Source organism: Eptatretus burgeri, chromosome 3 (genome assembly GCF_056783735.1).
Source record: "Eptatretus burgeri isolate ZD-2024b chromosome 3, Ebu_testis_v1, whole genome shotgun sequence".
In the NCBI taxonomy this organism is placed as follows: domain Eukaryota; kingdom Metazoa; phylum Chordata; class Myxini; order Myxiniformes; family Myxinidae; genus Eptatretus; species Eptatretus burgeri.
In genome coordinates, this window is record NC_140963.1 from 5,804,038 (window position 1) to 5,829,662 (window position 25,625).

Genomic DNA, 25,625 nt, shown 5'->3' on the forward strand with positions numbered 1-25,625 from the left:
CTGTCCCCCCCCCTTCATATTTCTGCAGGGTGCTCAAGGTCTGCCAGCAACCCATTTCTGGTAAAACTACCAAAATCACGAATCACTGCTCACCTTCACTCTTTCTTTTTTCCACCTTTGGAAAAACTCTGACACTCTTCAATCCCACTCTTCCAAGTCTTCAAAACAGCTGTTCACCACCATCTCTCATCTTCCCCCCATCTAAAACCATGATCTTTTCTACCCCCATTAATCCACCCTAAACCCACTTCCTTCATATTCCCTGCTTTCCTTCCTGAAAGTCCCCGCAGTGTCCATCTTGTTTACCCCATGCACCCCGCCCAATCCCTCTCCCTTCCACAGATCTCCTCGCGTGTCTATTCCCCACTGTTTTGTGCTTCCCTCTCCCATCCTGCTCCCTTTGTTGTACGTTGTGTGTGTTCGCTCTTGTACAAAGCCACAAAATACTTTAAGTGAAAAAGACAAAACCTCTCATGAAGCAAATGTTTTGATCCACTTGCTTTATTTCCATCCAACTTTAATGATTAAAAATAATTTTCAACGGCAGTGCATTGCTGCAAAATGGACTAAAAACTTCCCTTAACATGGTCTGGACAAGTACAAAACACCGCATTAAAATTACAGTCAATCGAACTGAAGTCAAAGATGTAAAAAAAGCTAAAATCCAACCGACTTCAGCAGACGTCACACTCGTTCAAATTCCACCGTGAAAAAGGTTTGTGCTGCTTACCTTAAATCATCGTTTCTCCAAAAGACTGTTGATCGTAGAAAAGCGTGGTCCTAACGTCCAGGATTCACCACAAATTGATAAAATTATTAGCTCGATGTTTCTAATTTTCAAAGGAGAGCGCACAAAAAGTGATCGAAACAATCTGTGCTTTATTGGAAACTGATGAATAGTACAGTCAACCCTGAATGCCCATGTCTTGAAGTGCACTGGACATGAGGCGCAAGTCTTCAAGATCTCCTTTCACCAGCTCCACAAGGCATGCCACACCACTCTGCTGCTCTGAAAGATGCTGCGAATATAACAAGGTGGAACAAAAGTGTGTCGATAGGTCTACGTTGCAGGTACATATTCGTGATACATTTTCTATCGTTCGTACGACGTGCAATGAGACACTGCTCGCGTGATACAAACGTATAACAATTGTGTCGAAATGAGGACAAATATTGGGAAAATAATATACTGAACAAAAATATAAACGCACCAACCTAAATATCTAAGTCAAGATTGCCATTATGGGAAAATGGTCAAACCGATGATATGTTTGAGCAATGGTTCCTTTGTTTTGCTCAAGACAGATGTTCCCATTGAAATTGACCACTCTGAGTGTGTGGACTCACACGTTGAGTAATCCTTCCCATGAGCACCATGGGGCTTGACAGAGTGATGGTCAGTGAGCGTGACCAGGACACAAACACTCCCTATAGCTTGCCCTATAAAAGGCCTCCCCAAAATGTGGACTGGTGCCAAATGTCAACATGCCACAGATGTCACAAATCTTGAGGGAGCGCGCCATTGGCATGCTGAATGCTGGGACGTCAGTACGGGCCGTTGCAGCACACTTCAATGTCCACCACTCCACCATTAGCCGCCTGAGAACACGCCTCAGAGAGACTGGAAGCACCGTGAACCGCCCACATGCCCGGCGACCACGTGTGACCACCGCCGGTCAGGATCGTCACATGAGGCTGCAAAATCTCCGGGATCGACTCCGACCGGCCACGAGGACTGCCGATGAGACTGTCGGGCTGCATAACAGGCGCATTTCAGCCCAGACGGTGCGTAACCGCTTGAGGGAGGCCAACCTCCGAGCCCGCCGACCACACCGGGGACTCGACCTCACTGCAGTCCGGCGTCAGACCCGACTGAACTGGGCCAATGTTCACTTGCGCTGGACCCTCGCACGATGGAGGAGAGTGCTGTTCACCGATGAGTCGCGGTTCCAGCTGTATCGGGCTGATGGCGGACTCCGCGTCTGGCGTCGGGCTGGGGAGCGCTACACTGATGCCAATGTCCTTCGTCGGGTGTCACACGGTGGTGCCAGTGTTATGGTGTGGGCAGGCATATGCCATGGAGAGCGCACTCGGCTTCATTTCATTGAAGGCAACTTGAACGGGCAGCGGTACAGGGACGAGATACTCAGACCCATCGTCGTGCCGTTTGTGCGCCTTCACCATGTGACGTTTCAGCACGACAATGCTCGCCCCCATGTTGCCAGGATCTGCATGGACTTCCTCGGTGAGGAGGACATTGATGTCCTCGACTGGCCTCCATATTCTCCCGACATGTCGCCCTTCGAGCACCTTTGGGACGTTCTTGATCGACGCGTACGACAACGTTACGCAGTCCCAGAGAACGTCCGCCAGCTCCGTGTGGCTCTCCAGGAGGAATGGGAAAACATCCCTCAGGCCACCATCGATAATCTGGTGATGTCCATGCGCCGGAGATGCACCGCTCTGCACGACGCCAACGGTGGACACACCCGCTACTGACTGTGTGAACTCTGACAGTGACACCTCGGTTGTGTCGGCTGTTGTAGCGCAAAGACTGTCGCCAGAATTCTCAAGGAACTCTTTGAAATTTAATGCTCAATTGTCATGGATTCTATAACCAAATTGTTGTGAAGATTTAGTATTAATGAGTTTGAGGTAAAATAGTAACAATCGCTTGGTGCGTTTATATTTTTGTTCAGTATGTATCCCGAAGCGTATGACGAATAATTATTCCTCTGTCCATTTACATCCACACATCAAGGGCCTTGGGAACTCTGTACAAACATCACCAGGGGCTTGACAACTATCCGAACACCTAATCGAGGCCTGGTAACAAGACGTACCTCGACGAACCTCCGGGGTGTGCATATTATTTATTGTACAAAATGAAATTATACTTGCAAAACCCACGCTCTGTGCAACATGTTGGGGTGGGTGTGTTTGAGAAAGGAACTGATACAGAGTATCAGTCGTAATTTTACTTTAATGCAGTAAGTGGAATACGATTTCACTGTTTCAGAACCATTTTATTTACTTTTTTTTGTACCATGCACCTCATATGGTCTTTGAGATAATGTAAGCCGAATATCACGTCACTCGAGCGCAGAACAAAGTCGAAGATAGCGCGACACGAAACCACAAACTCGGAAATAATATACAAGATTGCAATAGGTGCCTTCCTTGTTTACTCCCCCTTTTCGTTTACAATTATACACCATCAAACAAACTGCATCTCATTTGAGCTGTTTGGGCCGTTATTGATCGTATCATATACGATCATCTGCATCTCATTTGATCGTATATCGCTGTGTGAATGAGCCGCGTTGGCTTTAAATCCTTTTGGAGGCTGTTCGGGGTTATGGGCACTTAATGCCCATTATTAATTCAGTCGAGGCAGCGCTGCTGATTGATGACCTGAGCGCGCCAAACGGATCAAGATGGTACGAGCTCTGCCGGGTGGCAAACGGTTCAGAAGCGGGGTCAGGCTCGGTAGTATGAATGTGCGACCAATGGGGGGGGGGAGGGGAGAGAAGAGTCAAAGTGGTGGAGATAATGCAGAGAATGAGGTTGGAAGTGTTGTGTGTGCAGACCAGATGAGAAGGAGACATGGCAAGGAGGCTGGTAGGATACAAGCTGTTGCATACAGGTGAGGATGGAAGGAGTAATGGCATGGGGATAATAGTATCGTGCTTGGTCTTGGCTTCATGGTTAGGGTGGTGGGCTCGGGTTCCCAGGATCCTGAGTTCAAATCCCACTCGGCTGTTGAATTAACACCAGGTGAGGTTGGCATCCTTCCGAGGTCGGCAAAATGAGTGCCAACATGCTGGTATATTGTGGCGTAGTGGCGACCCATCCAGGATTGTGTACCAATAGCCAAGGAGACTGCTGAGGCAGCACCAACACTCTGCACAGAGTATGGTCCCAATGGATGGATAATGGTATCAGATGACATCAGTAAGCAGGTGGTCAGAGTGGAAAGATGGGAGGGACAGAAAGTCATGGCATGGTTGGTGGTACCGAATCAAATTGTTCGTTTTATGTTGGTATAAGGGACACAAATGGGAAGGACTGGGGTGGAGAAGGAGGAATTCAGGGACTCACTGGAGGTGTGTACAGAAATTATAATTTCAGCGGAAGAAGAGGCTGTTGAACGTATGTACGAGAGAGGGTTCAATTCTGGAGGATTGGAGGACAGGGTTAATTGTGCCAATATGGAAGGGGAAGGGTGATGTTCAAGATCCAGGGAAGTACAGGGGCATTACGCTCTCAAGTCATGTAATGAAGGTGTTGGAGCGAATTCTTGACGGGAGGATCAGGATGAGTGTGGAGATGGAGATCGGAGAAGAGCAGCAGGGGTTTAAGAAAGGGTAGGGGGACGACGGATGGGATGTTCACGCTGAGACAGTTGGTGGAAAAGAGGTTGGAGGTGCAAGGTGAGACTACGTGAGGATTTGTGGACCTGGAGAAGGCCTACGACACTGTCCCAAGAGAGATTGTGATGGCGAAACAGATGGATGGGAGTGCCAGAAGCAGAAGTTCGGTTGGTGGAAGGATGTACAAGGGAACGAAGGGAAGAGTTTTGGTTGGTCCGAGGATGTCTGAGGAGTTAAGTGTGAACATCGGTTTGAGGCAGGGAAGTGCTCTCAGACCACTCATGTTTATCATGGTGATGGAGCTGGTAAGCAGGAAGTTGAGTGAGGGGTAGTATGAGGATGCTATGAGGATTATGGCTGTTGTGGTGGAGAGTTGGTGGGAGATGCATGAAGTATTGGGGGAGTGGAAGGAGGCATTTGGGAAACATGGGCTGAAGATGCGTACGGAGAAGACGAAGGTGATGTGGGTGGGGCAGCAGAGAAAAGAAGTGAATATGAGGATGGAGGGAAAGGAGATCAGACAGGGAAATTGGTTTGAATATCTGGGGGGAACAATGACCAAACAGTGTGAATGCATGGAGGAGGGTGGAGGGAGTAATGGTAGACAGAAAGATCGCAAGAAAATTGAAAGGGAAGGTTCTGATATTGTGCGTAATGCTGACCTACATTTAAGGTCTGAAGACGGTGGCACTGACAGAGAGACAACAACAGAGGCTGCAGGTTTGTGAGAAAAACTGGGTCAGGAGGATTGTGGGAGTAAAGAGGGCAACTTGGAGGAGGATGGATGAACTGAGGGAAAAGATTGGTGTTGTTACGGATCAATAGGTAGCACGCCACTAAGTAGGAAGCTCGGAGGAAGCGCGCAAGAGTGTGCAGATGAGTTTGATGGGGAGATTTATGAAATGCCAGTTGAGATGGGTTGGATACTTGGTGCAGATGGGGGAAAGAGAGAATAGCACAGAGAGCGGATAGGTTGAGGGAGCAAGGGAGGAAGAAAAGAGGTATACTGCGGTTGACATGAGAGGATTGTATGAGGAGGGATATCCGCAAGGTAGGGGTGGATGGAGAGTGGAGAGAGTTTGCTGAGGACAGAGGGAGGTGCAGGAGTATCGTGGTAAAGACAGGGCAGAATCTTGCTGCAATCAGACCTCACCCCTTATAAAGGGAAGAGGAGGAGTACAAGATTATTAAATTCACCACCTCGACTGGTGAAACCACCGCTCGGTTTTCAATTATTACGATCCTGGTAAGGTGAGGCTCCCGGCATGCCGCTCGAATGGCGGTGGACGCTTCAAATTTGAGCTTGGTATGGGAGACAATAAGTCCTTAATCCAGCTCGGAGCCTCTCAGCCACTTGGCAGACATCATTGCCGTATCATCATCAGGGGTACGGTCAAATCAAATGTTCCGTTAAATGGGCACTCTCTGTCTAAACATCAGGGCTTTGGCAACTCTGTCCGAACACATCACTATCATCAAGGCCTTGGAAACTCATACGAAGAGATCATCACCATGGTCTTGGTAACGCAGTCCAAAAAGATCCTCAGGGCCTTGTTATCCCTGTTATAAAAACAACATCATCAGGTCCTTGGTATCCCTGTACAAAAACACATCATCATCAGGACATTGGTGTCTCTGTCTGAACACCTAATAACCTTGGTAACTGGTGTCCAAACGCATCATCATCAGGGCCTTGGCAACTGTCCGAACGATGACATCAGCAAATTGTTGGGTCACTACATTGGTATTCCCAAGGGCAAACAGACCCAGTGGTGCAAATCTGTGCCTGGTATTTGTCCAGGGTGTCGATGATGACGAGTTGACTCTTCGTCGACAGATCTTTAATGTCCTCCAGCAATCAATGCTTGTAGAACGGACTCTCAGGTTAATGTCCATCTGAGAAACGTGAACACATTGATGCAAAGCCCTGCATGTGAAGCAGCAATCAGAGTTTACAATGAGGTTGAGAACCTAGACGAAGCAACTTAGTGGCAAGTGTGCCATGTCTGTGCCGTTCTGTCGAATGGGCACTAAAATGAGTGATATTCGTGTTTAGTTGGTTGGGGTAGAAGATGAGGAATGAACAAACAACAAGCACGGATGGTATATTCATTTTTTGACGAGGCCTTCACATTGACGTCACAATCACTACACATGACTACAAGTACCCATACATACCTACGCCACACACTCGTCCTGCCAATAACCATGTATCCCTCTAACCCCAATACTTTTAGGTAATTACCCATTTAAGCCTATCTACTGTTTGTGCAGCCACTCGTGCTGGACAATATCCCTCTATCCCCTCAGTGACACACCATAGTCAAACACAACACCGATCCCTCTCACCACCTCCATCATCATAATCATCGTCACGGTCAGAGTCGTCGTCATCGTTATCTGGACGAGTTGAGAGGAGTTCCTGTTACACGATTGTTCCACAAATGCTATTTGACTGTGAACTTGAATATAAAGGGATTGAGGCTTGATGAGTGATTGGTTCATCAACATGTGGTTGAAGCTTCATTAATAAATAATAAGCATGTTCACGAGTCTTCGCCGAGCTACGCATGTTGAGTACTCGAAGTGTCTCTTTAAGGTAACTTTCATCCCCCCTCTGCTCTCCTCCCCATCGCGTTTCATGCGCATATCATCCCCCCATACTTCCATCATAACGTAAACAAATAAAAAAAAACTTCAAAGAAATAGATAAGCATGGGATGGGTTGAGTGCTGGACACCGGGATGACGTATACGTCCGTAGAGGCCTAGACAAGCTCAACACGGAATGCCCGTCCGTGAAGGCCAAGCCGAGCCCGAGACGTTACGCTGTCATGACGTCGCAGATGTAACGCCGTAACGACGTCCCAGCGCAAAGAGCGTGATAGGCAGAGGGATGGATTCGGCTACACTAATATACATACAGTACAGATGAAGGGTCACAGCGGCTTCTTCGCCACTCTGGAAAAGTGAAATTAAAGTTAAAAAAAATACCCGTTAATGTGATGTTGTGTTTGTATGACGATGACACAAACACCGCTTTCAATTAAAGCACACAAAAGCGTTTACATCAATTTCAGGTCAGATTACATGGCGATAAACAGCTGTATCATCAAGCTATATATTACACAGTGGGTCATCATTTGGGTTTTATAAACATCGAGTGTGTGTACCCCCCAAGCGGCAGCTATCGCCGCAAGGTGGCCGCGCTACGTTAGCGCAAGTGATTTGCGCAATGTCGATATGTCGCCAGACGGTCGATATTTGGAGGGATGATCATGGACGAGCAAACATATCAACATCGCCCAGCCCTAATTGCCACAACCTTTTGAAGAACATACCATGCATCAACTTCTCTCTGAGAATGTGGAACCTGATCCTGTCTTTGTCATTTCTGCTGAAAACTCTTCTGCATTCATTGTGTCGACTATCGCAAAACTCCCCATTCACAGAAATGCTGGAGATGACCATTACCTGTTTGATCTCGACAAGCAGTCGAGGGTCCAGGCTGTAGTGCTCCTCAGGCCCTGGTGCCGTTTGGCTCTGCACTCGCAGCTGGGACATCAACTCACTCAAACGGCCCTGAAATGCACATCACGTCGAAGAACGCTGAAGAGTGCACGAAGGCGACAATGGTCATCATGTGAAAGAAACAAGTTATTCAAAACTAGTTTAATGCTGGCATCTAATAAATGCACATATATATATATATATTTTTTTTTTTTACGAAAAAAATAGCAGAACAGCAGAGATGAAAAGGATTCTCACGAGGCATGACCTGCTTTAAACAACGTCCATGATGAAAATGCGAGTCAACAAGGCGCATTCGAGGGAGATTACCCGATATAGTGTGGGCGTGTTCAGTTCCGCAGCAATGGCTTCCAGGCGCACCCGCAGATCCTCCTCCTCTTTCCGTACCAAACCAGCGTGCCGGCTGACTTCCTGTTTGCAAAGAACCTGCCCAAGTATACAACGTCCTGCATAAGTGCCAGACCACTGCGCTCAACAGCGTCCCTTGTTATATTATTCAATAGTCTCTGCACAAACATTCAAGATATCAAAAGGAGATGTCACCAAAATGGTAGGAAAACCATTGTGGAAGTAGAGTACAAGTTTGCCATACCTGTAACAATCGATGACCTAATTCGCTGTGGCGACGCTTGAACTGTGCTAGTTTGGCAGTTGAGGCTGCTTGGAGGCCTTTCAGCTGTGAGATATCTTCGGCGATAAGCTAAAAATGAGAAAAATTAAAATTTCCCAAACCAATGAACTGCGTGTCAGAAGAATCCATTATAATGCATGGTGTGCACATGGCGAGTCCAGGTACTCCTACCACCTGAGAGAAACGTAATGACCAAAATAAGCAGGAAAACGAGTAGGCTGTCCGCAAAGTAAAACCTTGGCGGCCATCAGCATCCATAATCCAGCAAACCAGCGAGTTCTTCACTCACATCAAGTCGAGCTGTATGCAAGGCCCCTTGCTGCTCCTGCAGCTTCAAGCGTCGCGCCAGTTCAGAGAATCCCACCATTGGTACCGGGAGCAATCTGCGACATGATGGATTAAACAGGTTCGTCAACAAAATCGTAGCATTTTATTATTACAATGATGAAAGTGGTGTGGTGCACTTGGGGCTGCAAACGGTACACACAACTTAACCAAACAAGTGTAGCTCTTCACAACAGCACTCACGTACCTCTCTGGATCAGGGTTATCAGCTTTCGCTTGCTCCCAAATAATGGGGACGATCCCTGCAGCACAGCGCATGCCACCTCCATCAGTGAAATCATGTGTTTAGAGAATTTAGCTTAACAGGGAACCGGGGGGAGGTTGAGTGGAATTGAAAGACCCTGCATGTACCGAATCCTCCAATATAATCCAATTTAAGTACTTTTCCAAGCTCCGATTTTGAGAGATTTAAAATGAAAGGAGGAAGACCGATTCAGAAAAAAGTGCAGTGGCTGCATACGTCTCTTGGAGACCCACCGGCTGGAGGCATCTCCACGAGTTGTGCTCGCTGTGTCACCGAAAGCTCAGATCGAGCAGTGACATTGCTGACGGAGAGGGTCTGCATGAGCTGCGAGCGTAGGCCCGGGGCGTCCAGTGCTGCCGTTAGGTCAGATGCCAGCACACGCCGTCCCAAACCTCCGATGCCAGGCCGGTTGTCTGTTGCGTAAATCAACAACTCCGTACTAATGGTTGATGAAAGAGAAAAATCAACAAGCGTCAGAGAACGGGAGGGAAATGTGGCGGATTATTCATGGTGGATCTTTAAGTGTACTGTAACATAAGCTTGCAACAACCACCCCATCTCCGCTCCCAAACATTGCACATTCTTGTTCCCTCCCCTTGCTCCCCCTTCTCACTGATCATCTGGAAGTGGGCGCAGCGTCTCAGCAGAGACCGTGACAGACCCACCCAGTGCCCGCTGCAGCAACTCAAGAGCAGACGGCAATGCGGCTCTGACACTCGCCTCATCACGAGCCAACACCAGCCCCACTAATCCATCTGTGTCTTGTCGGGTCGGAACACGGCTGTAGCCCACCGCCTGCCAACATCACAACGAATGCGAAACAATTCTGAGAAATGCGGAATCATTAAACAAATCACAAATGCTGAATAATATAACACTGAATCCTGTGGTGAGGCAGTTGCTCTGAAACGGCTCGGTTTCTCTAACTGAAAAGCAAACCAGACTGAAGGCAATCTCAGCGCATTTCACAAGGTCCGCAACAAGTGTGTGCACTGTCAGGAGAGCCAGAAAACAACATCTGTCTGACCGAAAGAATGAACTTTCAAACTTGTCTCCCTCCTCTAAAACCTGGTGAGGCCTTGTTAAGTCCATCTCTGGTGTATGCTCCCCTGCCATCCCTTACCTCACTTAAAATGGCACCAGACGACGATGCTCGTAAGAAGGCCGAATGCTTCATTTCTGTGTTTGCCTCCAAATCTTGTATCCCCAACCCCTCATTTTTGGTACCGATCCTTCCATGTCATGCCCAACTGCTCCTCGACTGTCTTTTACAACTGAGAAGGTAAAGGAGGTTATTTTAACCCTCAACTCTGACTCTACAACTGGACTGGATGGCATCAGCCCACATGTCCTAAAAACCTGTTCTGCTGCTCTTGCTCACCCTCTCTGTTCTATTCACCCTCTCTTTTGCTCAAGGTAATCGACCATATTACTGCACTACATAACTATAACGGCACCCAGTAGAGCGCATACCTCCACCAGGCTGAACAGTTTACGTTTTGTATCCCACTGATAAGCCGGATTTGGATTTGGACCCAATTCTAAATTGAACTGGCTTGTTCTCGTCACTGAACCAACCATCCACAATCTTTTGAAGTGTCATGCTATATATCATTTCTCTCAATACTGAAGAATACTTTTTGACCCAAGACATTTCAGCTTTTCATTTTTTTTTTAAATACAATTTGTAAAAATTTCTAAAAACATGTTTTCACTTTGTCATTTTGGGGTATTTTGTGTAGATCGGTGACAAAAAAAATTTATATCGAATGCATTTTAGATTTGGGCTGTAACTCAACAAAACGTGACAAAAGTCGAGGGGTTTGAATACTTTCTGAAAGCACTGCATAATGTGGCTCTTCTTCTTCTTCGTCACTGGAACCCCGTGGGACAAAATATCTCGTCAATGCCTGCCATGAAGGGAACATCCACATCACGGTTCTGCATCAAATTCAAAATCTGAACAAAAAACCCGACCTTGAAACGACAATAAGGATTGCTTTGGTTGAGGGCAAGTGGTGCGGTGGTCGGGCTGCAAAACACACGACCGCAGCCCCATGCCATCTGAAGCTGGTTCCAGCGCGCGAGGGTCGCGTCTCGATCATCACCGAGGATGGATGGCGACAGTGCTGAGAGGTATGGGAAAACAGCAGTCCCACCTGCACATAGATGTCAAATTAAGATGCGACAGACTTCATTAAAGACGTTCGATATAAAGATTTGATTTTTAAAAAAAATTGCTTGAAGAAGTAACGTTACACCATTGCTTAATGTTCAAGCTTACAACAAGTGCTCATCCTTATTGACAATAGCTAGAGGTCATTGCTGGTCCCAAGTGATAACAATGAACCACGAGCCAAGGAATTTCTCTTCATTTATTTCCAAGGGAGTATGTCCTCCAGTGTGAGAACACTGATTGCTTTTTTGGCACTCGGGTCATTCTGTGTCAATTCACACAATATCCAGGTACCTCCCATATGCCTGGTGTTGGCTTTATGGTTAGGGTGGTGGGCTTTGGATCCTCGGGTCCTGAGTTCAAATCCCGCTCAGCTGTTGAATTAATACCAGGTGGGGTTAACTCGGCCTGTCATCCTCCTGAGGTCGGCAAAATGAGTGCCAGCATGCTGGTATCCTGTGTCGGAATGGTGACCCGTCCAGGATTGTGCCCACTAGTCAAGGAGACTGCTTCGGCAGCACCGACGCTCTGCACAGAGTATGGTCCCAATCTCCTCCTCCTCCCATATGACACCTCTCAGATTTGCCTGGGGAATTTTTTTTCTTCTAAAAAATACCTCTTCATGCCAAACAAAGGGATCCCAAGATTCAACTCAATATCTCCAACGGTTTGAGTTATAGCCCCTCAAAATATGGGTGCCATGCTACTCTTTCGCACTCGTGAATTGTACATTTCTTTCATTAGCATTCTTGAAGACCTATATCTTCTGTTCCAATAGAAATGTAAAGTAGAAAATCGGTTTCTAAGCCAATTCTGGCCGAGGCTTTCAGATTCTGCAGCCAGAAATTGCTCATCTCTTCGACTATGGAAGTTATGGACCCTCAAAAAAAATCCTTACTTCGGCTTGGCGCTCAATCGATTGAGATTTTGGAGGGCCATAATGTTGACCCTTTTGAAGTTTTTTTTAATTCCAAATGGTTTTTCTGAAATATTTGGGAACTGCACTGTGCACCAACATAGTTTTAGGGTGAATTGAGCTTTAATGGGGGTATGGTGGGGTCCTAAACACCATTATGTGAGAAAACCACCACACCAAGGCCAAACACATACAAGTCCTTCACAATATGAATCAGTTACTCGATCTCTTCCCCACCATCAAGTGTACTCCAATAAGCTAGGTGAGAGTACTTACAGGTAGCAGCATGAATATAATAATATAAAACATTATTTAATAAATGGAGACAGCTGATGTGGAAGAGAAGGATTTTTATTTTTATATGCAATGTCGAGGCTCGTATAAGAGCCAACATACAGAACGCATGACAAAGGGAGGAGGAGACAAGAAGGGTGGGAGATGGAAGCACAAAACAGAGGGGAGTAGAGACATGAGGAGATCTGTGCAAGGGAGAGGGATGGGGGCAGGGTACATGGGGTACACAAGATGGACATTACAGGGACTTTCAGGAAGGAAAACAGAATTTGAAGGAGGAGGCGGTTGGAGTGAATTAATAGGGGTAGAAAAGGTCGTGCTTTTGGATTGGGGAAGACAAGAGATGGTAATGAACAACTGTTTTGAAGGCCTGGAGGGAGGAGTGGGATTGACGAGAGTGTGGGAGTTTGCTCCAGAGACAGGAAAAAAAAAAAAGAGAGGAATGAAAGGGTGAAGGTAGGCAGTGATTCTTCATTTTGGTAGTTTCAACAGAAGAGGGATGCTGGCGGACCTTCAGCGGCCTGCGCGGAAATACTTAGATCACAGACAGAGCAGGGGGAGGGGGGAGAGGCTGGAGAGGAGATGGTAGAAGACAGAAAGACCACTGACTTGCCTGCGGTGGGAGACTGAGATGCACAAAGACTCAGCCTCATCGCAGGAGATACCAATGATCCAAAATGCCTTGGTTTCCACAGCATGAAGCCAAGAAAGGTGAGAGGCAGGAGCACAAGTCCAGAGGGGAGAGCAGTACTCCATCAGGCTGCAGATGAAAGCTTTGTATGTGGTTAGGAGCTCAGGTGGGCCGAGGAAGGACTTTGCACGAAGGATGATGCCTAATTGGAAACTGCCTTTGGAGGCCAGCTTAGAAATGTGGCTTTCCCAGGAAAAATCATGACATAGAGAGAGACCCAGAAGCGAGAATGAAAGGACTTCAAGAGGATTGTTAAGAAAGTAGACTTGGAGGGGTGGGGGTGGGGTTGGCGGGGAGGGGGGTTTCAGACTGTCCTTTTGGAGAGACATAGTGAAGGTGTACGATTTGTCAGGATTGCAAGACATGCTCCCCATGTTGGAACAGTTTGTGATTTTATCCAGATCTGCAGTGAGCGAAGAAGCTGCTGCTTGCCAGTGTGAGGGATGACAGATGGTATTGGCAGAGGGTGGATTCATCAGTAAAGAGATAATGAGGATTTTCCAGAGTCAGAGAGATCATTGATGAAAACCATAAAAAAAAACAGAGCTCAGAACACTGTATTGAGGAACTCCAGCCTGGACAGGAAGAGGGAATGGGAGAACTCCATTTAGGGTCACACGTTGGCTGTGACAGGAGAGGAAGTCTGCGAGCTACGAGTGGAGATGGCCTTGGATACCATAGGAATAGAGTTTGGTGAGCAGGGCAGGGTGCCAGACTGTGTCAAAAGCACGCGATACATGCAGGGATATGGCTCCGATTTCACGTCTGGCACTGATGACCTCCATCCATTGTTGGGAGAGCAGAAGCAGCACATCCATAGTAGTGACCTGGTCTGAAACCAAATTGATGATCGGAAATCAAGCCGTTGGAGAAGAAGTAGTATTTAATGTCTGAAGCGATGATGGATTCCATAACCTTGTTGATGATTGGCAGAAGGCTGATTGGTCTGTAGTTGCAGGGATTTGTTTTTGCACCTTTTTTATGCAGGGCAGTGATGTTAGCTGATTTCCAAGTAGATGGCAGATGACCTTGAGGAAATGAGGGTGATAAAACGGAGAGAGGGTGAGCAAGAGCAGAGGAGCAGGTTTTTAGGACACGTGGGCTGATGCCGTCTGGACCGCTTGCAGAATCTGAGTCGAGGTTTCACAGCAAACTCTCCACTTTGTCAGAAGAAAAGGACACAGAGTCCAGGGACAGTTGGGTGCAGAAAGCGATGGGTTTCAGACACACAATTGAGAAGCAAACACAGAGTTTGGGCATTCAGCCTTTTCACGTGCAGTGTAAGCTGTGCAGCCATTTGAGGTAAGGGAGGGATGGAGGGGAAAAGTCACCAGAAACAGACTTTGGAGCTCATCGATCCAAACTTTGGCTCTAGATGCCACCAGGATTTGAAGAAGGAAGAAAGGTTTGAGAGTTCAGACTTGAGCTTGGAAAGATGTTGTTTTCTGGCTCTCCTGACGGTAGATACACATAACAGGTTGTTCCGAGCTTAATGAAAGGAACCGAGATTATCTTCAGTTGGATTTGCCTTCCATGAGGCAAAGGCAAGTTTTTGAGGACAACTGCCTCACCACAAGCTTCAGTGTCCCATGGGTGGGAGGAAGGGTAGGACAACTGACGATGAGAAGGGATAAATCTGTGCATGAGGGAGAGCAAGTTTCTTTGAAAGAATTCCCAGGAGGAGTTGATGTAGGAGAAAGTAGCGATGGAAGACGAGTCTCGAAGTTTGATGGCTGCTTGGAGACCCTGCCAATCAGCCTGAGTGAAATGCCACACTCGACGGTGCTGAGGTGGTTCTCTGATAACAGCCAGAGAGATGTCCACTTTAACAAGGATGTGGTCAGAAGAACCGAATGGAGCGGAGGAAGAACAGCAGATATTTTCTGGAAAATTTGTCAAAATCAGATCAAGAAGAGATAGAGTACCGTTGGTTGAGATCCGGGTCGGGAAGTTGACCGATTGAGTCAGTCCCAATGAGTTGCAGAAGTCTTTTGCTGAAGTGGCATGACAGGTGAGAGGTACCCACACCTAGCCAACTGGCATGATGACAATTGAAGTTGCCACATATGACGAAGTGAGAGTTGGGATGAGAGGATACAAGTTGGTCCATGTTTTCGGATGGTGAGGTGTAAATGGAGTCATCACTGTTTGGTGGACGGTACAGTACACATATAAACATGTAGTGGGAGTGGAGGGGAAGCCGTAGCCAGAGGTATTCCTGGGGTGTGGGAGAATGAGGGCAGTGCATGGAGAGTGAGGAATTTGATGAAGAGAGCAACTCCGCTGCCAGGACGAAGCTCAGATCTATCATACCGGAGGAGGTAGTAACCAGGGAGAGATGAGGGAGTCAGAGACGCCTTGAGGGAGGAAAGTTTCTGTTGAACAGATGTCTGCTTTGTCAGTGGCAACCTGTCTGGAAAGATGTTAGGTTTGAGCTGAGGCCCTGGATATTTGAGGTCCACACTGTTAAGGCAGAGGGAGTAGAGGAGGCTTTGGGTGCAGGGTAGGGGAGAGTAGGATGAGGGAAGAGGGAGGGAGAGTTGTTGACAGTGTGTGGAAGATTGCAGAAGAGCGAGGGGAGAGGGCTGGAAGAGGAGGAGGACAAAAGGCTCGGTGGTGATAGGATGAGGCACAGTGGGGCAGAGGGAAGTGGAAGATTGGAGGAGGTGGAGGAATGAGTTGGAAGAGAGAGCATGGGGGGAAGGAGGCAGCTTTGTAGATGTGGAGGGGAGGAGCAACTTTGAGAAGGGTGAGTGAGGGGGGAGATTGGAGAGAGAAGGGTGAGAGGGGAGAGTTGAGGGAGAAGGGTGAGGGTGGAAAGTTGAGGGAGAAGTTGAGAGGGAAGATTGGAGGGGGAAGAGTGAAGGTTGCTTTGAGAGGGAGGGGTGAGATGGAAGCTTTGAGAGCGAGAGGTGAGCGGGAAGCTTTTAGAGGGAGGGGTGAGTGGGAAGCTTTGAGAGGGAGGGGAGATGATGACAGCAGGTATGGCCATGGGGCAGGAGGGCGAGGGGAGAGGGGAGAGGTGGTGGATGAGACTTGGTGGTGGTGTGGTAAAGAAGGGAGCAGGCAGGGGAGGCACAATATTTGAGGGGTTGGGAATGGGGAAGGTGTGATGAGAGGAAGGAAGGAGCATGTTTGAGATGTTGAGGAGTGTACTGATTGAGAGAGTGGGATATTTGTTTGGTTGGAATGGAGACCACAGATGTTAGAACACCACAGTCTGGGACATCAGAGGAGGAGCTGACACTATGGCAGAAGACAGTGAAGAGGTGCGAAGAGAGGAGGCATGATAAGGGGAAAGATGGGAGGGGTAAGGAGAGGGTATAACAGGTGAGGAGTTAGGAGGAGGAGGAGGGGTGAATTGGAAAAAGGATGATTGATGGAACACAAACATGAATTAAAAAAAATTTAAAATCCCAGTTTGCAAGTCAGAGATGTGATCAAAGACATTACGTGAGGGAGGAGGAGGAGGAGGAGGAGCAGGAGGAGAAGGAGAAGGAGAAGGAGGAGTAGTGAATGATACAATACAGAGAACCACACGTGTGAGAGAGAGGACGTTGAAACATTTTAAGAGACCATTTTATATTTTGATAAAGATTAGGTTAAGGAAATGTTGAAGAAAAAAAAAATCGTGAAGATGTGTGGTGAATTTGGATCTGAAAAAGTGGAAGGAAGATGGTGCATGGGCAAAACCAGTCGAAAGAGGAAGAGGCAGAGGAAGAGGGGGTGGATAAATCACGTGGTTACGGGAGGTACAAGGTGAGAAGGGAAAAAGATATAGATTTTTGTTTTACCTGAGAGAAAAGGTCAGCGATTGAGCAGAAGGATTACTTAAAGCTCAAAAAAAAGAACTTCCAATCAAAAGATGTGTGATGTAAAATGAGGGAAGAAATGAAAAAGCAGGCCAGACTAGCAACGGCAGGTCCGTACCTGCCACCGCACATAATCCGGTGTTGGAAGTTGACCCAGCGATGCCGGTTCCAGACTGAATCCCCAAAACGGACGGTGCTGCACCTGTACCAAAACCACCAAATGCACCTGTCGGGGCCCCAAAGCCTGTGGTTCCCCCGAGAGTTGAGGTTGTGGTCCCAAATCCAGCAAGGGTTGAAGGCGGAGCGGTAGTGCCAAATCCCATCGATCCAAAGTTTCCAAAACCTGGAAAACATAACATTTTTCGATTTTGTGTGGGGGAAAGGTTCAAGTAGAAGAGATGGCGAGGATCTCAATAACGTCCAAGCTAAAGTAGATTAAACTATGAAAACCATTTGAAGTACAATGTCGCTTATCCTCTTTGCTTCGTTGTAGTATTCTGAAATCTCATCTGTATGAAACCCTAACACTATTTGCATCTACCTCTTCCACTCAAGCCTCAACTGAGGAGAAGAAAACGAAGGGGTGGGGGGGGATGGTGGAGGGAGAGGGACAGTTATTGAGGCAAATAAGCATCGAGAGAAAGGTAAACGACCAACTATAGATTCTTTTAAAAAGTAGAAAAAAATATATGTCAAAGGATGAATGAAACCCACGGTTAGTCATTCAATTGAGTACAGGATGTAGGAATGTGTCGACTTGTGTTATTGTGTTTATACTGGTTATCAACGTTGAGCTAAACTTAACATTTCCGTTTTCAGATCAGGTCTTATTGAAGTGTTTTACAAAATGGAGTGAAGGTGGTGGTGAAGGCTTCAGCCTGAGAAGTTGTTCAGCGATCTCAACAGGCATTGACGGGATCCACCGGACAGCAAAACCTAGCGGGGCATGGCAAAGGCGTCTTTAAATTATGGAAGCATCGTTGATGGGAAGCCACCAGGTGTAGCTCAGATGGGCATCTGTCAACACAAGGAAGACTGTGCAGGAAGCAATTGCAGCAACTTGCGACACCTCTCATGACTTGAGTCTCCATCTTTTCCAGCAGGATGGCGGACAGTCATGTTAGTACCGTTGAGGCTCTCAACATTCTGAATGTACACTTAACTGGACCGTGATCAGGTGGCAAAGAAGCCCTGCAAGTGGCCAGGAAGTTTTCCCGATCCGACGCATCGTTTTGGGTTGTCGGGCTATCTGAAGGAGATGGTTTTGTCACCAAACTCCACGTTGACCCAGATGTCATAACAACCTGAAACAACTGCACCGTTAATATTCCTCCGGCTTTGTTGAGCAAAGCAACAGATGATTTGCCCCCTCAACATGAGTTATTTCCCCGATGCAGAAGGGGATCAGTTTGAATGGAGACCACATTGAAACGTGATAAAGACTGCTGTCGTACAACTTTCTGGTAAGTCAGAAATTTTCAATACAGTGCATTATTAGGCCTCGCCCTATAGGATAGGGGAAGGCTTATAGCTGCTGTGGGGTTTGTTTCCACAATTAATACCTCCAATTTTTAATAGTACCCCAGAGTTTCTTCGACCCATAGGATTACTAAACCATATATAAGGGTTTTTTTAGTTTGTTTCTTTGTTTCTTTGTCTGCCAATTTCCAAGCTGTATCTCACATCCTGCTGGGCTTTTCAGAATGAAATTTTTGCATCAATAGACCTAATGGGAAGAAAAAGTTTGCAGGCTTGACTTAAATTTTATTTCACCTCAACCTAATTTCAAGTTAATGACCTAATTATATACATTTTTCATCAAAACTCAACCAAGGCCTGTCCGATTGGAACAAAATTGCCCTCTCGACATAGCCCAGAGCAAAATGCATTTACACTTAATCTACAGCATACCTCTCTGGGTCAAAGGTCAAGGTAAAATGGCAGTCTGAAAAAAAAGTGATTTTTGTCATCGCTTAATTTAGCCAATGTGGAATCTAAAGAGACCGCTTGGCCTTCCAAGAGGTTCTTGCATCATAATAATGTACATGCACTGAAGTTGTGCACCTGATATTTGTTTCGTATCCTTGACCTATATGTTTTGGATTGTGACCTAATTGACAAAAACACCTTTTTGATGATAACTTGCATAGTTTTCCTGATGTTGAGTTTTATGGATAGATTGTAGATGGGGACACATTTTCTTAATTTACGCTATCCCTCGATGTTGAAGGTGAAGGTCAGAAAGTGGTCTGTAAAAAAAATGGCCATCATTGGATTGCGGTTGCTGGGAGACGCTTCCCCTTGGCGATAGTTTTGTGATCACAGATATCTAGTTCCCCAATGCAGTTTCTTTTATTGTTATTATTTTTTTACTTTTCCACGAAGCACGGCGAGGGGTTTCTGGGATATCATGTATATTTAAAGGTGCAGTCAACCTGATGTAAGTACAGAATCAAGAGCATCTCACCACATGACTCAAGCTCCAAAGAAACATTATATATATATATATATATATATATATATATATATATATATATATATATATATATATATATATATTTTTTTTTTATAAAAATAAAAAAGACATCTGATGTCGTTATACGTTTCATGTGCAGATGTTCCGACAACATAAATGGAGATTGGCTTGATACCAAATTATTTCACAAAATGCAATTTCCATGACACCTGGTACCTGTGAAACCAGTGGGTTGTGCTCCAAACGTGAAACCTTGGCTGGGGTTTGTGCTTCCAAAAGATCCGAAAGAAAGCCCAGATGCTGGTGGGTAAAAATGAACACGTCACATCATTTCGTCTATCGAGTACATCTCTCGTCAAATCAACCTATCACGAATCATCTGAGATTCCTCCTTCTTAAAAGTATTTCCACCAATGAGAGGGGCATTCACACTATCCCACTTCAGTATTGTATTGTACGGAGAGTAAAAGCACACCGGGCCAAATAGTGTGCTTTTACTCTCCATACAATAAGTCTCCTGAGCTGTCTAGTTTTCATCATTTAAAAAAAAATATATATATATATATATATATATATATATATGTATATATATATATATATATATATATATATATATATATATATATATATATATATATATATATATATATATATATATATATATATATATATATATATATATATATATATATATATATATATATATATATATATTGTTACGGCTGTGGAAATTCGCAATGCACCATAAAGGGTCCTGAGATCAGTTATGACGATAAGTAATTGTGTAGTTAGATTTCCCCACCGTTGTTTAGAGGCAATTTCAGTGTTCACTGGGCTGCGATCCTTTGAGATAGCCGTTTTTCTTTTCTCTGTCATTATTTTGGACCAATAATCCCCCAACAACTCAAATACCACCACATTCGCCTCTTTACCTCCACAACTCCATCCCGCAAACATCGCTTCACCGCCATTCTCAAACGACGCCCGCCAACAACTCAAACACCACCACCATCGCCTCTTTACCTCCACAACTCCATCCCGCAAACATCGCTTCACCGCCATTCTCAAACGACGCCCGCCAACAACCAAACTCCCACCACCTCCGCCTTTCTACCACATGTCGTGCCATGGGTTGTGAATGCGTTCCTTTCACCTCAAAAAAAAATAAAAATAAAAAAAATAAAAATAAAAAAAATCGGATCAGGAATGCTTCACGCCCCCTTTTCATCCATCCAATGACTGAGCATCGGGTGGCATAGCCCCGCCTCCGAACCCGCTGTGATCCAGAAATTTACATAGACGCCCCTCCCCCGGGCTATATAAGCGCGAGCACAACACAGCTCGTGGTGTGTGCAGTAGGGTGCAGTACGTCGGCAGTCAAGTAGAAAACAAGTGGGAGCAGTGGAGTGGCAGCAGCAGCAGTATCGGCAGGCAGTCAAGCGGCAGTGCAGTGTCGATGGAGAAGTGGCAGTAGCAGTGTCGGCGGGGCAGTCAAGTCTGCAGTGTCGGCGGGGCAGTCGAATCGGGAGACGGAGCTCGAAGCCGATGGGAAAGGCAGACGGGGAGCGCCGGAGAGAGCTTGCCGGCCACGCCAAGGGCACGAAGCCATGCGCAGCTATGCTGACATTGCGGCTTGCCTGCCATCGCTCCACGAGGGCGCGGGTAAGACTCTTCGGTCTAGTGGACCTGGCCGCTCATCCAGGTTTCACGCGCATTTGGTCCACGAACCTGTCTGCCACCCTTGCCTTTGAGGGTGGCTTTTTCCTTTGCTTTTTGTGTGAAGTGTTGTGGCGCAGAGTCCCGTAAGTAAAACCGTATAAGTGACTGTACATAATTGCTTATATACGGTCGTAGCACCTTTTGCTTTGCTTTTGTTCTGTATACGTGCATGTTAGTGTTTTGCATTCCTGACTGCATATGTGCTTGTAAAATAAATGTATGGCTGTAAAATACGTGCTTGTCTGAGTGTGCAATAAATATGCTTGTCGAACTGTTCCCCGTTTCGTTGCGTCCTTTCCCTTGTTTGAAAGTTCCATCTTGCATCACGGAAGGAATTGGTAGAAGTGTGCAAGCACCTGGTAAATAATCACGTCCGTCGGGGCCGGCGATAACACCGCTCGGTTATCACTGAAGCACGGAACGGACCGCTTAAGCGGTTCGTGTCCGAGGCCGGCCAGCGGCGAGGTACGATCGCCTGGTGAACTACCTGCGCAGGTACTTCGGTAGGTCGAGTTTGGCGAACAACCCTATCCTGCGCGGGTGGCCGATTGGCACGATTGTGGTGAGGTCGAAAGACCCACCTGTGACTAGTTCCTGGCGGTAGTTCCGAGAAGGGTCACGACTGAATTGTCCGTTCCGGTGGGCGACGCGGTCGCAATTTGAGTTATGTGGCCGATCGCACGCCGGGCGGACCGAAATTGGTAAATATATATATATATATATATATATATATATATATATATATATATATATATATATATATATATATATATATATATATATATATATATATATACATACTTTCCCATCGCTCTGCTGACTAATTTAATCAAAAGACATCATGTTGTACCACAAACATTCTGCTACATTTACCCCCATCATTTGCCCGATTCATCATCCATCTGCTTGGAAGTCAGTGAACATAATCTTCACCAACCATCTTTACTGCTTATAAACAGCACAGAGAAATAAATAATCACTTCCACTTGGCTGTTCAGCTCAATGTTAGATTCTTTGGTTTGAACCTCGGTTTAAAACGAGTAAAAGTAATTTTGAAAATTATGAATTATTCTCACCCAGATTTCAACATCACACTGATGTTGTTTAAACTTCCTTGATTCAACATGATGGGTTTTTTTTTTTTTTTAAATAAGGATACCGCCAGGTGGTGTTATCAGATACATGCTGACCTTGAGAGAATTGGGGTCTTCCCGCCCGAACCCTGAACCCCCTCCCCCAGATATTCCACAAAGACAGCAACCGACCGCCACCCACATCCACGGCACCCCTACCGCCACCCACATCCACAGGACCCCTACCGCCACCCACATCCACGGCACCCCTACCACCCACCCCCACGGCATCCCTACCACCCACCCCCACGGCATCCCTACCACCACCCACATCCACGGCATCCCTATGACCAACCCACATCCACGGCATCCCTATGACCAACCCACATCCACGGCATCCCTATGACCAACCCACATCCACGGCATCCCTACCACCACCCACATCCACGGCATCCCTACCACCCAACCCCACGGCATACCTACCACCACCCACATCCACGGCAGCCCTATGACCAACCCACATCCACGGCATCCCCACCACCCACATCCACGGCATCCCAAGCACCAACCACATCTACGGCATCCCTACCACCACGGCATCCCTACCACCATCCACATCCACGGCACGCCCACCACCCACATCCACGGCACGCCTACCACCCACATCCACGGCAAGCCTACCACCCACATCCACAGCACGCACACCACCATCCACATCCACGGCACGCATACCAGCACCCACATCCACGGCACGCATACCAGCACCCACATCCACGGCACGCCTTCCACCAACCACATCCACGGCACGCATACCAGCACCCACATCCACGGCACGCCTTCCACCAACCACATCCACGGCACGCATACCAGCACCCACATCCACGGCACGCCTTCCACCAACCACATCCACGGCACGCATACCAGCACCCACATCCACGGCACGCCTTCCACCAACCACATCCACGGCACGCATACCAGCACCCACATCCACGGCACGGATACCACCACCCACATCCACGGCATCCCTACCACCCACCGCCACGGCCTCCCTAGGACCAACCCAAATCCACGGCATCCCCACCACCCACATCCACGGCATCCCAAGCACCAACCACATCCACGGCATCCCAAGCACCAACCACATCCACGGCATCCCTACCACCACGGCATCCCTACCACCATCCACATCCACGGCACGCCCACCACCCACATCCACGGCACGCCTACCACACACATCCACGGCACGCATACCACCATCCACATCCACGGCACGCATACCAGCACCCACATCCACGGCACGCATACCAGCACCCACATTCACGGCACGCCTTCCACCAACCACATCCACGGAACGCATACCAGCACCCACATCCACGGCACGGATACCAGCACCCACATCCACGGCATCCCTACCACCCACCCACATCCACGGCATGCCTACCACCCACCAACACCCACGGCATCCCTCTGACCCACCCACATCCACGGCATCCCTCTGACCCACCCACCAACATGGCATCCCTACCACCCATATCCATGGCATCCCCACCACCCACATCCACGGCATCCCTACCACCACCCACATCCACGGCATCCCTACCACCCACACGGCATCCCCACCACCCACATCCACGGCATCCCCACCACCCACATCCACGGCATCCCTACCACCACCCACATCCACGGCATCCCTACCACCACCCACATCCACGGCATCCCCACCACCCACATCCACGGCATCCCTACCACCACCACGGCATCCCTACCACCACCACGGCATCCCCACCACCACCACCACGGCATCCCTACCACCACCCACATCCACGGCATCCCTACCACCCCCACGGCATCCCTACCACCACCCACATCACCCCTACCACCACCCACATCCACGGCACCCCTACCACCACCCACATCCACGGCACCCCTACCACCACCCACATCCACGGCACCCCTACCAACACCCACATCCACGGCACCCCTACCAACACCCACATCCACGGCACCCCTACCAACACCCACATCCACGGCACCCCTACCAACACCCACATCCACGGCACCCCTACCAACACCCACATCCACGGCACCCCTACCAACACCCACATCCACGGCACCCCTACCAACACCCACATCCACGGCACCCCTACCAACACCCACATCCACGGCACCTCTACCAACACCCACATCCACGGTACCCCTGCCAACACCCACATCCACGGCACCCCTACCACCACCCACATCCACGGCACCCCTACCACCACCCACATCCACGGCACCCCTACCACCACACACATCCACGGCACCCCTACCACCACACACATCCACGGCACCCCTACCACCACCCACATCCACGGCACCCCTACCACCACCCACACCCACGGCACCCCTACCACCACCCACACCCACGGCACCCCTACCACCACCCACACCCACGGCACCCCTACCACCACCCACACCCACGGCACCCCTACCACCACCCACACCCACGGCACCCCTACCACCACCCACACCCACGGCACCCCTACCACCACCCACACCCACGGCACCCCTACCACCACCCACACCCACGGCACCCCTACCACCACCCACACCCACGGCACCCCTACCACCACCCACACCCACGGCACCCCTACCACCACCCACACCCACGGCACCCCTACCACCACCCACACCCACGGCACCCCTACCACCACCCACACCCACGGCACCCCTACCACCACCCACACCCACGGCACCCCTACCACCACCCACACCCACGGCACCCCTACCACCACCCACACCCACGGCACCCCTACCACCACCCACACCCACGGCACCCCTACCACCACCCACACCCACGGCACCCCTACCACTACCCACATCCACGGCACGCCTACCACCACTCACATCCACGGCACGCCTACCACCACCCACACGCGGCATCATTACCACCACCCAGACCAACAACATTTACAGGACCCACAGCACCCCCTCCCATCATCCACACCCGGAAAACGCCCACAGCAACTTCCTGGATTTTCTTTCCAGATTTCTGTGCCACCACCTTTTCCACCTTGTGAGATATTTGTCAATGATAAAGTTGACGTCTCCATCGTGTCTCTGCGCTGCTGCTTCCCCGAATTACTGGATTATTTAACCAATCAATTCGGCAACAACTGTGGAATGTAATGATCGGACACAAATTACTCCGTCACTGTGGGGCTCGGAGAAACCTTTTACTTCACCTGCAGGGGCAACGGGACCGCCTACACCCAACTGGAAAGGTGCCGCCATCGCGCAGCACAACAACCGACAAATCAGGCACGACCTCCTCAACTTCCGGTCACGCGGTACATTCGTCGATAT

General features: G+C 48.3%; 1 protein-coding gene across 7 annotated transcripts; it reads right to left on the reverse strand.

Moving 5' to 3' along the window:
- Positions 1–859: 859 nt before the first annotated feature.
- On the reverse strand, positions 860–25,625 carry NUP54 (nucleoporin 54). Of its 7 annotated transcripts, none has more exons than XM_085872302.1 (12): positions 25,505–25,625; positions 19,705–19,788; positions 17,131–17,355; positions 11,101–11,282; positions 9,737–9,918; positions 9,357–9,562; positions 9,067–9,121; positions 8,821–8,917; positions 8,496–8,603; positions 8,213–8,329; positions 7,847–7,954; positions 860–1,019 (listed from the first exon to the last, which is right to left on the reverse strand). In XM_085872302.1, exons 1-12 carry the CDS (start codon positions 25,551–25,553, stop codon positions 906–908), a joined length of 1,527 nt encoding a protein of 508 aa, XP_085728428.1. In that variant the 5' UTR covers positions 25,554–25,625; the 3' UTR covers positions 860–905. The 7 variants fall into 7 exon arrangements, with proteins under 7 accessions (XP_085728428.1, XP_085728426.1, XP_085728429.1 ...); XM_085872300.1 differs by lacking the exon at positions 25,505–25,625 and adding an exon at positions 25,267–25,402 and having other exon boundaries at positions 11,101–11,252; XM_085872303.1 differs by lacking the exon at positions 25,505–25,625 and adding an exon at positions 25,324–25,387.